Source organism: Psittacula echo (assembly GCF_963264785.1).
Source record: "Psittacula echo genome assembly, chromosome: 14".
In the NCBI taxonomy this organism is placed as follows: Eukaryota; Metazoa; Chordata; class Aves; order Psittaciformes; family Psittacidae; genus Psittacula; species Psittacula echo.
In genome coordinates, this window is record NC_137750.1 from 7176433 (window position 1) to 7190036 (window position 13604).

The window sequence follows — 13604 nt, forward strand, 5'->3', positions numbered from 1 at the left end:
AAATAGACTTTGATGTATAATTCTACCACTAAAAATAGAAAAGTTCCTTTCTGACCTTTCCAGAATATTGATTTTTTTTGGTCACTTGATATCATTTTGTGGAAAAGATGAGTTTGAAGCAAAACATTTACTAGGAGCAACAAGAACTCTCTGGTCAAAAATGTCCACCTATGGATTTGAGATTCCAACTACAAATGCAGGGAAGTCTGCCCTGGGGCCAAGAGGAGCTTGGATGGAAACACTTCAATAACCTACACATCCTCTTCAGTCTAGAAGCTATCCTCTTTTTTTGCCAGAATCCCAGTGAGTCATTTCCTGGCCTCCAGTATCTAATGACTGCCTGGGCTGGGTGCATCAGAGCTCTACAAACAGGAAGGTGTTTCCATGAAGCCTGCTTGTGAGAAGACACACTCCAAATGACTCAATTCTCAGTATCCAGGGCTGGTACTGCAATGCTCCACCAAACCCTGCCATGAAATACCATCTCGAGTGATGAGAGTGTAATTGCAACAAGGGGTATTCAATCCTTGCCCCTTCTTGCTCTGTCCTCCACCAGAGCCACCAACTCGCAGTTGCGAGCTAGAGACAAATCCCAACGCGTTCATATCACACAGAGCCCTTTATTCTGGTACCACAGGGACTAGATGCAAGTTAGCACTGTCAGAGGTTTTAAGAAGAATAAAAGGCTGGATGTCATTGGTGGTCAGTCTCATCCAGTCCCCACAGCTTAACTATGGGATGTGCTAACACAGTGCTCCCAGAGCCTGAGGAAGGCAGGTTCTACCATTCACATGATCCTAAAGCTCTCCACCAGTTTGAAGTCAAATTGCTGGAAACCTGGAAAGCAGATTGCTAACTGGGTCCAATCCTACAGGAATTTCTTACCTCTTTTACCATGGATTTGATAAGTTTGTTGGCCTCTTGTAAATCATCTGGGTTTTTGCTTTTCAGCAGCTTGGCTAGAAGCTGTAAGACGAGAAGAGGATATTCAGGAAACAAATACAGACCCTTTGACAAAGGGAAGCAGAGAAAGGAATCTAAGAGAACAATTCAGAGGAAAAGAGATACAGCCTGCTATCACACAGCTTACACTGCTGTAGTTACAGTGACTTCAGGAAGAGTCATTTATGGTTTATTATTTTATGTGAGTTGCTGTATTCTTGCCTCTACACAGGACATTTGCTGTGAAATCTTAGAGACTTCAGACACAAGACCATTATTCCTCCTATATATCATTTTTGGTCCTAAGTGTTGAATGTTCTCTGCCTTTAGTACTAGAGCAGGATGGTGCTTTAACCAGGAATAACCTCATAATGGTGACACAGACAAGGCTTTCACTTGAACTTCAGGTTAGGTAGGTGGACAAAGCAATGAGTTCTGTGCAAGTCCACACCACCACCCCAAAACCAAAAGCTGAATTTAGTATCCTTTCTTATTCTAAATGTGCACTGACTAATCACTTTTCATTAATGATTATGAACTAAGGCTTCACTGTACCTTGGATTTCTCTTCATCATCAAACACCGGGTTTTTGGGACGAGGCGGTGGAGAAGGAATCAGGGTTCGGTCTGCAGGAATCACAGGATCAAACATAACGATCCCTGAAAAGAGAAAGGGAACCCACGTGGGTTTGCACATGCAGTCACCCCAGGCAGTGCACCCAGTTACTCACAGGCTGCTATCAAAGCCATACACAGTCAATCTGTCCACTGATCCCAGCACGCTGCCCCAGTGAGCAATACAGGATCAATGTCTGCGCTCAATCGAGCGTGCTAGCTCGAAAAACAGTTTTCTTTGAGAAAGAAAGGCCTAACCCCCACAAACGTGTTGCTATGTCTATATTGCTCCTCTAATAGCTCAGTATAATCAACAGCTCTCCACTGTTTGTCTTTCTTCTTTTTTCTTTAGCTATTGAAGTACTAAGTCCAATCCCAGACAATCCAGCTTTGTACAGACTCAAGGGCATGACACCTGTTTGTACGAGCCAAGCAGGAGAACAGCAGTGCAAAATGGGGTGATGAGCAGACTTCTAACCATGGCTGGGGGAAGAGCTAAGTCCCTGTTTGCTCCACTGTCACATCCTTAGATTTGTGCTCAGCCTCAAGAGCTTTTCTGGAACCAATTTTCCTTGTGTTGAAGCCGCATCTCCTCAGCTGAGCTTTTCCACTGTTCCCACACAGGAAACATGTTATCAACTGAACTAAAGGTATAACTGTAAAGTGATCTAGTTAAAAGAACTATATAGAATCACAGAATGGTTTGGGTTGGAAAGGACACCAAGATCATCCAGTTTCAACCCCCCTGGACAGGGACACCTCACCCTAGACCATGTCATATGTGACACTCCTCCTTAAAGCCCAGGCTGGAGGGGATGCATGAACTAGCAGCCAACTTCCTACCTTGTCGCTTCAGCATGTAGTAGGCATCCTTGATTTTAGATTCCTCTGGCAGTGCCACTGTCCAGCTGTACAGCAACTCAATGACTTTGGTCTTCACCTTCTCTGAGACTCGGTCTCCCAGGTACTAAACGTGTAAAAAAGATGTAAATTCTCCATGTTCTTTATTTCTTCTTTTACAAATAAAGTCCAAACCCACAGAATGGAAGTTGAGTGATGTACATGAAAAAGTGTGTAACCCAAGGGCCAAGATTATCTCAGATACATCTTATTAAGAGGAAGAATTGCTCCTCTAATATGTTTGAAGTAACAGTGAAGAGAAGCTTTGTGATTACCTTCAGCAAAGGAAAAAGCAGCTATTTTGTGGCTTTCAGGATTTTGCTATTTAAAAATTACAGCAATACAGATATCCACCCCCTTCCTTGTCCCCAAAGAATCTGGAAATACTCAGCTGCATCAATCATGTCACGAGGTGCCCCTGTCTATTTATCACCACATGAATGTTGAGGGACTTAGCCTAGCCAGGCCCTCTTCACATAGCAAGTCAGCAGCCGAGTGAGGAATAGAACTCTCTGATGTGTTGCCAAGTGTCATGTTTTAACTTCTGCATCACACATCTCTTCCACTGATGCTGGAGTTTGGTTTGGTTTTTAAAAACAGAGATTGATGGTAAATAAGTACAACTTACTGAGAAGAACAGTAAGCAGAACATAAACCAGCCAAAAAACCTTAGCTGAATGCTCTTGAGTATAGGCTAATAAATGCATGAGCCAGCCAGAGCACTGCAAACATTTTGGATGCTGCCTGTAAAAGGCTAAACAAGAAGCAAATGCAGCCATATAGCTCAGGGACTAACCTTTGGAGACACGACTTTTATCAACTCGTTTAAGAAGCGAAACTTCCCTACTTCATTGTGAAATCTTCTCCCACAGTTCTTCATACAAGCTTCTAGCACCTGCATTCAAGGAAGAAAAACAGGGCTGAAATGAACACAAAACTCTACAGTAACTGTGTAGCTGTGTTGTGCTTATAAAGGAACTCAAAGACCCATGTCAGTGAGACACGTATTCCTGCTCTGCAATACATGAACCTCAGATCTTCAGAGGTGACACATCAAGGCAAGCAGGTCTCCCACCCTCAGCCAAATATACATGTTTAAGTTATCTCACCATTAGATCTCCTAACAATGAACACAAATCTTGCCCAAAGATAACAAACAGAAGCAGCTAAAACTAAACCAGAGCTCTTTCTGACTGCTCCCTTGCAATGAGCAACGTGGACACTTCAGTGAGGTCCCTGTGCTCCCACTCCCAGCAGAATGGAATCAGGGCTTTCAGCCCCAGAACTGACCCCACTGACACACTGTGCACCCCTTATACCCTGCACAGATGACATGAACTGATATGTAAGTGGATTTAAGAGGAGGGGTAAGGACTACCTACTGTCAAGGCTTGAACTGCCTCCCATTCCTGCGGCGACTGGATTTTATGAGCCAGGAGTCTCACAGCTATCTGTGGCCTGAAACAAAGCAGATTCCCATTACAAACAGAGCGGGTAAACACAGTGAAGGATGTTTCAGACTTGCACAAATTTGCTGTTTAAATGAGCTGTCTTTCACATAACTAAAGAAAAGTAGTACTTTTTATCTTTCCCCCAGTGTACAAAGGCTAACAAGAAGCATCGTTGTAAGGCTGGGTGTTTGCACATAGGAAAGGAAGTGAGGGCTCGTAGTCTGAGCCAGCAATTCCAGATTCCTCCTTGGGAGGGGCCAAACAACTCCCAGTCCAGTTCCCAGCCCAGGAAATCCCTTCATTTCTTGTGCATTAGTTTCATTTTTCCAAAAGAAAACTCTTCTCCCTTAACTCCCAGGAATGCTGTGGCCCAGGAGGTTGCCTCAGTTAAGCCTAGTAATGTTTTTAAGGGTGTGAGGCCCATCAGGCACTAATAAGAGTTATGACCCCACTTCACCACCTGGCAACCAGAGGAACTCTGGCCAGATGGGAATCTGCAGCTGCAGAATTAGGGGCAGATTCAGAATTCCCATTTTCTTAGTGCTCAGCCTGTGTATAAGCCATGCATCTCAGAAAAGAAACCACACTTCACAGCATCTTGTTTCTTTTATAGCCACATCTTCCTTGTGATATCAGCATATATAAAATGAAAGTCTGATGATCAAGTGATATACTTAAAGCTGTGAATATTAATTTATGAAGCCTACAGCACTTTGGGACACCCACCCTTCAAGTTCTTTGTTGATCTGGTCACAGAATCCGATGATGTATTCCCAGTCTTCTTGCCTGTTAGATGGGTTAGTGGCTTTATCTTTGGCAAGGGAAAGAGAATATATTACCAAGCAAGCAAAAGAAATGGTATAAAAGGTCATGCACTTCCTAGACAAAAACATTTGACATCTTTTGACAACTATAAAGGAGGAAGAAGTTTACATAGGTTCTGTCTGTTCAGAGAAAAGGATGTGTTCAAGCTGAAACATCCAAATATCCAGCAGGAATCACTGCTTCCCAAAAAGCCAGGTGCCAAATCTCAAATACTTATACACATGTTATTTCCATACTCTAAATGAGAGCACAAGATAAAACATGTGAGCTCACAGAGCTTCCCTCTGCCTGAATACTCTTTCTCTTTGGCTCTAACATTAAACTTCTTAAAAGCTAAACCCTCACACTCTCTACATAGGAAATTATTAGTGTATTCCCTGGAAGTTTAGTGGAAGAGCTGGAACATCAGATGTTTAATACAGGCATTTAGCATTAAGTATTGTTTTAAGAGTGCCAGTTGATTTGTTAGATACCTTAGCATTCCTTCTGGGAATTACGAAGTGAAATTTATTATTACACATTGAGTTGTTCTTGCAAGTAATGAACACCCCAGCGTGGGCCTGATCAGCAATTCAAACCCTGCATGCTCAGACTGAGAGATCGATGCTTTACTGACTGGGCTATTTCAGGCTTCTGAAGGATCCTCCCTTGGGTACCAGGACCTCACTTACTGTGCTGATTGCAGAATAGTGATGCTATCAGCAGCTTTTTTTGTTATGAATGCATCTTATCCATGTATTCTACTTAACCCTGATGGAGCACTGGATTTACAGGAGACAAAATTCCTGCTTTAACCTAATTTTCCTGTTAAGATGAGCAGACATGATGATTTTTCTTTCCTGTAAGGGAATAAACAATGCTATACACCTCAGGGCTGGCATTTAAGGAGCCTTCATAAAAATTTCAATACAATGAGAACAGATGCAGAAAAGAAAGTATTGCTTAGCTAGACAGTATACAGCAGAGAATGAAGGGCAGGGAACACATCCCTGTACTTTCATCATAGAGGGAAGCATAACGAACTCCACACATGCTACATTACAAAGTGTCATTGTTTATCATCATTAAAACACATCCTTTTACCTTTCCACAGGTAGATAAAACCAGCTGCCAAACAGAATAACCCCACTTTCACAGTGCACCTCAGTCCTCCTACTGTTGCAGTCCTACAAGGTTTGCTTGTATTTTCTTCCTCCTCAAAGAAGAATAGTTGCAAAGCCATTCTGTAACTTATTCCATGGTTTTCATCTGGAAAACACTCCACAGAGGTGAATCCCTATGCCTGCTGTTGACTTACATGGGACCCTGAAGAAGCAGAAGGCACAGAGGACAAGCTGGAGAATCCCATCCTGTTGCAAAGTGAAGCTACGAAGCTATTTTTTGAACTCAAGGGATTCAAGAGAGGCTCAGTTCAAAACACAGCTGCTGCAGAGCCAAGCAACTGTTCAAAACATATGGGACACTTCAACCTGGTTACCATATACAGCTGCTCAGCACCCTGGAAGCATCAGGAAACCATGGGCTTAGAACAATGCACGTCAAATGGCATCATGCACAGCTCAGTGCTCCAAAGCACCTCTGCTGCTTTGAAGATGAAAAAGCACAGTTCTTGGCTGGAGTTAATGGAATGGATTTAATAACTACAGGAAGAGCACAAACAAATAAGGACACTCAAGCACATGAACTCTTTGTTGGTTGCACATCCTGAAAGTAGAAAAAAGCTGCAGTACAAGCAGGAAAATGTAACCAATGGTTCCATGTTCCAAGCATTAATTTTAAAGCTGTTCCAAACATCTCCAAAGATTGGAATGACATTGGATTAGTTCACACTCTCAAACTGAGTTCAGACTCGTCTAAGTTCTTGCACCAGAAGCTCTCACATAGAGATAGTAAAGTCTCAGAAGGAGGTTACTGAAGGGAAGTTATGTTCCACATGAAGCAATTCCCTATTTCTAATACTCGTAAAATCTCAGTGTGAATCCCTAGATCATAAAAGTTAATAAACTTCATCAGGAATCCTGCCCTGGCTCTGGAGATTGATGTGTTTGCACGACAATAACACAATGGTGTGTAACGAACGGATCCTTATTCCCATCTGAGTGCAGCCACATGAACACAGCATCCCAAGTGAGCTAAATTTCCCTTTGCAGGACATCCCTACATGAAGCTGCACCATGTCTATCAAGGCATAACTTAAAAGTTCTCTATTTTTAGGCAGAACACTTAAGATGTGGGCAGGGAGCTCCTCTGCAGTGCCTTATAAATATGCTTCAACATTTACATGGAAGGATTCACCCCAGGAAGGAGAGTTTGGCACTCTGGAATATCAAATCCTTGGACACATAAAGTTGCTTCATACCTGACCTAAGCACCAAAGCCATTCAGGCCTCAGCTGCTCTGACAGATCCTGGAACACAACGAGGCAACGTTCAGATGCATCATTAGATACGAAACAAAGGTGCTTCTTTTCTGTACAGAGAATCAACTGTTGGAAGGCAGAGAAGCACAGACCATTAACTGACTGGTAATGAATGCTCATATTTTCCCAGGTTTACTTCTGAAATGAGACAAAAACCATCCCGAAAAAGGGTTTCCCCCAGGTCAGGCCTGGTACATGCATTGGGAATCCCCAGCCCAAGCATGTCAAGTTTAACAGCCCAATTTTGTTTGTATCCCCAGGAGGAGAATGCTGACCCACGACAATACAAGGGAAAAAGAACTGAAGACAGTCATAATACTTTATCCATCTGCATCTATCGTATAGAGAGGCACTGCCTAAGCCTGACATGACTGAGACACACACAGCTTCCTTCTGGATGCAGTAAAGGCAGTGCTAAAGTCAAAGGATCCAGCTGTGTTTGTACAACTGCCACTATTTCCTAACCTCCTCTATATTTCAGCTCAGTGCAGCAGAAGAGGCTGCTGGCAGGGAGAGAACAGCAAGAATCACCTTCTTTCATCCCAGCTGCCTGAGATGAGGCAGGAAACATGAAGATGCTAGATCATCACTGGCTGAAGTGCAGATCTTGCTGCAGCATTAGGACACGAGGATGATGTTACTTCATGGGTCTATGACTCCACCTGATGACAGACAGGGCAGCGTGGAAGGTACAGAGGAAAAATCATTGGCAGGAGGAAATTTTCCACCTTCCTGTGCCTGGGAAGTTGGAATTCCAGAGCAATTCCAGCCCTTCCCTTTAGGAAGGGCACAGCAGGTGCTCACCCTCAAGGTTAGCAGCTGGACACAGCCCAGCTTTGTGATGGTTACAAGAGTAAAGCCCTCAGGAGGCCTGGTGGAAGCTGCACAGCCTCTGCACCGGGCTGCACGACTCCACTAATTCACATACACTAAATGCTCTGTGCTCCTCTATGATGGGAGGAGCAACAGAATCACACCAGCACAAATCACTGTGGCAGTGACCTGGCATAAAAGCATCCTCTGAAATGAGAGTGCAACACCCAGGCCTTGAAAACCGTGTACACCTCTGCAGGCAGGCTCACTGCACTACTTACAGTGAGTAAGGCTTTTGTAACGCTACCCTTCAGCATGTGTTCTCCTGTGCAGAACATGCTACTGCTTGGCCAAGGAGGGAGAAGTTCTCTCTTAACATCCACAATGGCAAAACAAGCCCACAAAACAAACAGGCAGGAAGCTTTCCAGGCTACACAACCTAAAATAGCATTCCTACTAGAGATATTTTCACACACAAACTGAACTCGGTGAGTCAGTGCTCCTCAGAGGAAGATAAAAAGGATGGGATGTGGGTGTTTCATGTGTCTCACTGGCTACAATAAGAGATATTGACAAACTGTGGGAGTTCAGAGGAGGAGCAAAAATGGTGAGGGGCCAGAAGGCACTGATCTAAAATGAGAAATAAGAGCTGAAAATGTCATTTCTCCAGTAACTCCTGTAACAGATGAGGATACTGAGTATGTGCTGGAGTTTTATATAAAAATACCAAGAAAGAACAAGAATTAGTCTTGTTTATGGGAAGATAACTGCGAAAGGGTAAGAGGCTTTATACTTTATGATATTTAATGACCATCTGCTGTTTGCCTACTGCCCAGCTACTTCAGAATTCCACTCCCTGCTGTAACCAAACAGCTATTACAGTAAGAAGACATTCCATACAACGAGCTGGCAATGCCCAGGACAGCCTCCCAGGGGCAGCAGCAGCAGCCCCTGTGCATGGAATATAGGGAAAACAATCACTGTTATGACTGATTCATTCAAGAATCACCTCCGGATCTGCCTGCACCGTCTTGGGATTCTGCAGCACCAGGTTCTGTACAGCCAATAGCCCCACAGCCATCTGACTCCCAGACACTCAATGAGGAGATACTCAGCAAGGGCTGGGGATGAACAGGCTATGGTTTGGGGTTTAACCTGGGTTTAATGTGATGAAATAGACCTTATCTTGACAAAGGGTTTTTAAATATGCCAATGTATACGCAACAAACACCCAGAACTCCTGCCCTGAAACTGCACCTAGGCACGAAGCAAAATCCCTCTGCTTGACAATCATGGTTGTGTAACACAGGAATACAATTTACTAGGTAAATCCCCACCGCTGTCAACCTCACAACAGCACTAATGCTGCGCGCTTCCCTAACCAAAACCCAGGAGAGGGTTGCACACACATACGAACCCTCACGGTCAAAATACCCCCCAGCAGAGCAAGGTGAGCTCCAAACCTGCCCATTGCTCGCACCTCCCAAGCAGCACATCGATTAACGGACCCCAACCACAATGACACCCCTACAACCACCACAGCCGCGTCTCTGTGGCACCGAGAGCACAGGACACCAGAGCAGGCGATCGGTGGCCGCGACCCCGGGCGGAGGCGAGGCCTCAGCCGCTTTCCCCCGCGCTGGCGGAAGTCTCTGCTCCGGAGAACCGGCCCCTGGGTGCTCTGACCACCCTCGGCCTCTCCTGCACGGACACGGCCTGCGCGGGGGCTCCCGGCTCGCTGAGGCGATGGGAAAGGGGCCGGGGCTGAGAGGGGCGCGGCGGGGCGCCGATGGGAAGGGCCCGGGTGGAGGAGCCGGGGCTGAGGGGGAGCCGGGGCTGAGGGGAGCGGGGACCCCGGTGCTGAGGGAGCGGAGCTGAGGCGGGGGCTCCGCGGGTACTCACTGAGCCACGACTCCAGGCTCTCCCCTTCCGCCTCCGCCATGTTGCCGGCCCGGCCCCAGGCCCCGCCCCGGCCGCGCGAGACCGGCTGGTGCGGAGGGGGCGTGGCCATCCTAAGAACCGCCCCTTCACCCCGCGCTTGGCCCCGCCCCTCAGGAAAGATGGCGGCGCCCATGGCGACTGGCCTGGGCGGGCGGCTGCGGGCATGGCTGCCGCGGTAAGCGGGGCCGGGGCGCGCTGCACCGCACACACACGGGGTTGTGCGATGGGGTGGTCTCCGGGCCCGGCCGCACACGGGTTGCGGTGCTTTGGGCTGCCTGCGGGGCTCGGGGCAGCCGCTGTGTCGGGGGAGGTGCGGGGGTCTCGGTACCGTGTTTGCTCCGCTCCGAAACGCATCCACATGCGTTTCCCGCTTCGGATAATGGATGGAATTACGGTGTAAGGTACTCGCCCCACTGCCAGGGGCACAGAGCGGTGTTTGTTCGAGACACACACAGGCTGGGCCCTCAGGGAGCGTCACGGTCGGGCAGGGGACCAGTGCTGTGCCTGGGACTTCAGATCCCGCTCGTCCCTTTGGCGTGGCCTGCAGCAAAACTACTGATTTATGGAATCCTAGAATGGTTTGGGTTGGAAAAGACTCAAGATCATCCAGTTCCAACCCCTGCCATGGGCAGGGAAATCTTCACTAGACCAGGTTGTCCAGAACCACATCCAGCCTGGCCTGGAATGTGCCTTGCAGTAGAAATGCAGCGATGGAGAGGAAGGTGGAGATGCCTCCCAAGTGCAATGTGTCCATCTGGGGCGTGCTCACAGCTGCCTGCATCCCCATCCTGACATACCGTGTGTGTCAGTTTACAGCCCTCCTTCTCCCCTTGCTCCTTGCAGGCTGACACAGGTGAGATGGAGCCGCTACAACCCCAGTTACATAGAGCCAGAAGTGAACAAGGAATTGTACCGGAAACCTCCAGAGGAGCTCACTCAGGAGGAAAAGGAGAAACTGGAGCTTAAGGCTGTTCAGCCCATCAAAGCTGCACCCCCCACTCTCTCCAGCTCTGTGTTCAGCGACCCCATGATCAGGTCAGAGAAGACACCGTCTCCTGTGGAGCCACAATACCTGGGAGCTGTGCCTTTATTTGCTGCGCTGCCCTTGCCTTCTGTCACACACAATCCCTTTATTCCAGGTTAATCTTTTCCTCACAAAGCCAGTGACTGGCAGTGATTAGAGATAATCAGAGCAGATCCAGCAGCACCCAGACTTAATGACAGGAATGGCACAAAGGGGGTGGCTTGTTTCTGTGCGTGATGGAAATCGGTTCACCTTTGGCTTTGTGTTTGCAGTAAATTCACCAATATGATGATGAAGGGTGGAAATAAAGTGCTGGCCAGAAGCCTCATGGCTCAGGTGAGAACCCGCGTTTCTTCTATTAGGTTAAACCAATACAGAATGGAAGGCCGGGATGTCAAGCTCACTGGAATTAGGAATTATCAGAACTCAGGTTATCCCTGTGGTCCCTGCACACACTTTACTCTCACTGTTATTTACCTGATAAGGCATTTTGTACAAGCCTCAGCCTCATTCAGCTCACAGCCCAGGTGGTGAGAGCCTAATGGAGAACCTTCTCTTTCCACTCTTCAGTAGCCCCTGGACCTTATGTACTGCATAAACTCAGAGAATACCTTTAAAAGCATAATTTTCTCAAATAATCTTCCTTCCAGCTCTTTCGTGCCTTATTTTCTGTATAATTTGCCAGTGAAATCTCACAGATGTGTCACAGCTTTGACCCGTGCTCTGACCTACAGTAACTGGTATTAGCTGATGGTCCCATCTGGTCCATTCCATCCTTCAAAGCCCTTGAAACAGGGACACAGTGCCCAAATGTTCCCCAGTTGCTCAAGTGAAAATAGAGTGCTTGCAAAAGTGATGAACCTTCATGGAGTGGGATAATCCATCTGCTCTGTATGTCTCTTCTCTTTATCCCAAGACTCTAGAGGCCATTAAGAGAAAGCAGCTGGAGAAGTACCACAAAGCTCCAGAAGATGAGAAGGAGACAATTGAATGCAACCCTTATGTCATTTTCCACCAGGCTCTGAAAAACTGCCAGCCCATCATTGGGCTCAGCAGCGTCACGAGAGGAGGCAAAACCTACCAGGTGAGACGGGGGCCTGGGGGGGACTGGGAGCACATCTGGATGGGAGAGAGTTAGGGAAGCAGATGAACTAGTTTCCACCCCTTCAGCTCAAGCTTTCCTCCCCCTGGAAAAGAGAGATGCTTTGCAGTCTGGATTAAAACAGCACCTAGAGCTTTGTCCAAGATCAGGACCCCAACCTGTGAGCATGGCAGTTCCCTGTCAGCAGTGGTTTCTGCTTCTCTGATGAGATAAGGAATATGCAGCAAATGTTATTCAAGAAGACAGAGATCAGTGACAGGCAGCAAACGAACTGGCAGTCCAGTACTATCGGTCTCATCCTCTGTGCAGCACCACATCACTTGGGTAGAGGTCCCAAAGACCTGGGGCAGGTCAGTGTAGCAGAAAACATCAACTAGATACAGTGGAGGGTTGAAAAGGAGCAGAACCTGTCTCTAAGTACAAGCTCTGCACCATGGAGACCTCATGGGGAAATAAGATCTGGAGGCATTTCTCTGTCATTCAGTGCAGGGGAGTGGGGACCATCTCCCATCTCTGCAGCACAAACCAGCCTGGCTACAGCTCCCAGACAGCCCAGAAGTCCTTACAAAGCCCATTCCAAGGCAGTACCAAGGCTGGTAAGAACATCCATTTGGTAGCAGTGGCCAGTTTCTGTGGATAGGAGGTGAACTGGGACAGATGAGCTGCTGGGCGCTGGTTTTACTGCAGAGAGCAGCATGGGCTGGACCTGTGCAACTGCTGGAGCAGAGCAGGTTCCTGCACTCTCACTGTGATAACTGTTACGGGTTCAACCTTCCCCAGGTACCAGTCCCTCTGAAGGACAATCGGAAGCGCTTCCTGGCCATGAAGTGGTTGATCACTGAGTGCAGGGAGAACAAGCACCGCCGGACGATGATGCCTGAGAAGCTCTCCCAGGAGCTGCTCCAGGCCTACAACAACGAGGGGCCCATCATCAAGAAGAAGCACGTGCTGCACAAGATGGCAGAGGCCAACCGGGCATATGCCCACTACCGCTGGTGGTAGGGACTCTGCATGGGACACAGTGCCCCCAGCCCCAGGGCTGCCTGCCTGGGGGAAGCTGGGGAGAAAGAAGAGGGAAAAGGGGAAGATCCCTTCCAGACAGCTTCTGAACTAAGGCAGGGAAAGCTCATCTGATCCCACAAGGTCCCTCTGTGCTTATTTGGATGAGGAAAGGAGGAATGTGGAGTTACCAACCCCTGCTCCGGTTATTTCATCATCACTTCCCTGTAAAGACAAGGCCTTAAGATGTTTTCTTAAAGCAATGCTGCACAAAGTAATCTTCCACTTACCTTTACTATAAGACCTGTAAGTCTCTACTCCTGCAATCAGCAATGGTTTTGGCTGCACAGCTAAAAACAGAGCTGGATTTTTGTCACACCACACCACTCTGAGTGGTACAAAAGGCAATAAAAGGCCCTTTTTGAGTTGGTTCTGGTCATCAGCAGCACTGTCTGCACAGGTTTGATGGGAATAACAGCAAAATAAAACCAGTTGTATGGGAAAGGTTTCTCAAGTCCAAACCTTTGTTGCTTGACTCTCACACTGCTCTTTCCAGTAACCCTGCTTGTACAAA

The 13604-nt window shown here is 47.2% G+C and overlaps 2 protein-coding genes across 8 annotated transcripts in view; one reads left to right on the plus strand and one right to left on the minus strand.

Annotated features, from left to right (window-relative positions):
- The window catches only part of GGA3 (golgi associated, gamma adaptin ear containing, ARF binding protein 3), a 20285-nt gene extending 10346 nt beyond the window's left edge, over positions 1-9939 (minus strand). For 4 of the 7 annotated variants that reach the window (XR_013958007.1, XR_013958008.1, XM_080629473.1 and 1 more), the window contains exons 1-8: positions 9867-9914; positions 5816-5980; positions 4634-4718; positions 3839-3914; positions 3253-3351; positions 2400-2523; positions 1498-1601; positions 886-966 (exon numbers count right to left, since the gene is read on the minus strand). Coding sequence is in view for 5 of the 7 variants with exons in the window: in XM_080629473.1 (XP_080485599.1) it covers positions 886-966; positions 1498-1601; positions 2400-2523; positions 3253-3351; positions 3839-3914; positions 4634-4718; positions 5816-5980; positions 9867-9906 (774 nt within the window). In the remaining 2 variants the exon portion in view is untranslated. Of the gene's footprint in view, positions 1-885; positions 967-1497; positions 1602-2399; positions 2524-3252; positions 3352-3834; positions 3915-4633; positions 4719-5815; positions 6038-9866 lie in introns of those variants that run through there. The other 3 variants (XM_080629474.1, XM_080629477.1, XM_080629476.1) reach the window with 3 other exon arrangements.
- Positions 9940-10024: 85 nt separating this feature from the next.
- On the plus strand, positions 10025-13519 carry MRPS7 (mitochondrial ribosomal protein S7; the record flags this gene model as incomplete). The annotated part of the gene is made up of 5 exons (XM_080629334.1): positions 10025-10080; positions 10749-10940; positions 11202-11265; positions 11846-12013; positions 12812-13519. 5 exons carry the CDS (start codon positions 10025-10027, stop codon positions 13031-13033), a joined length of 702 nt encoding a protein of 233 aa, XP_080485460.1. The 3' UTR covers positions 13034-13519.
- Between the last annotated feature and the right edge of the window lie 85 nt (positions 13520-13604).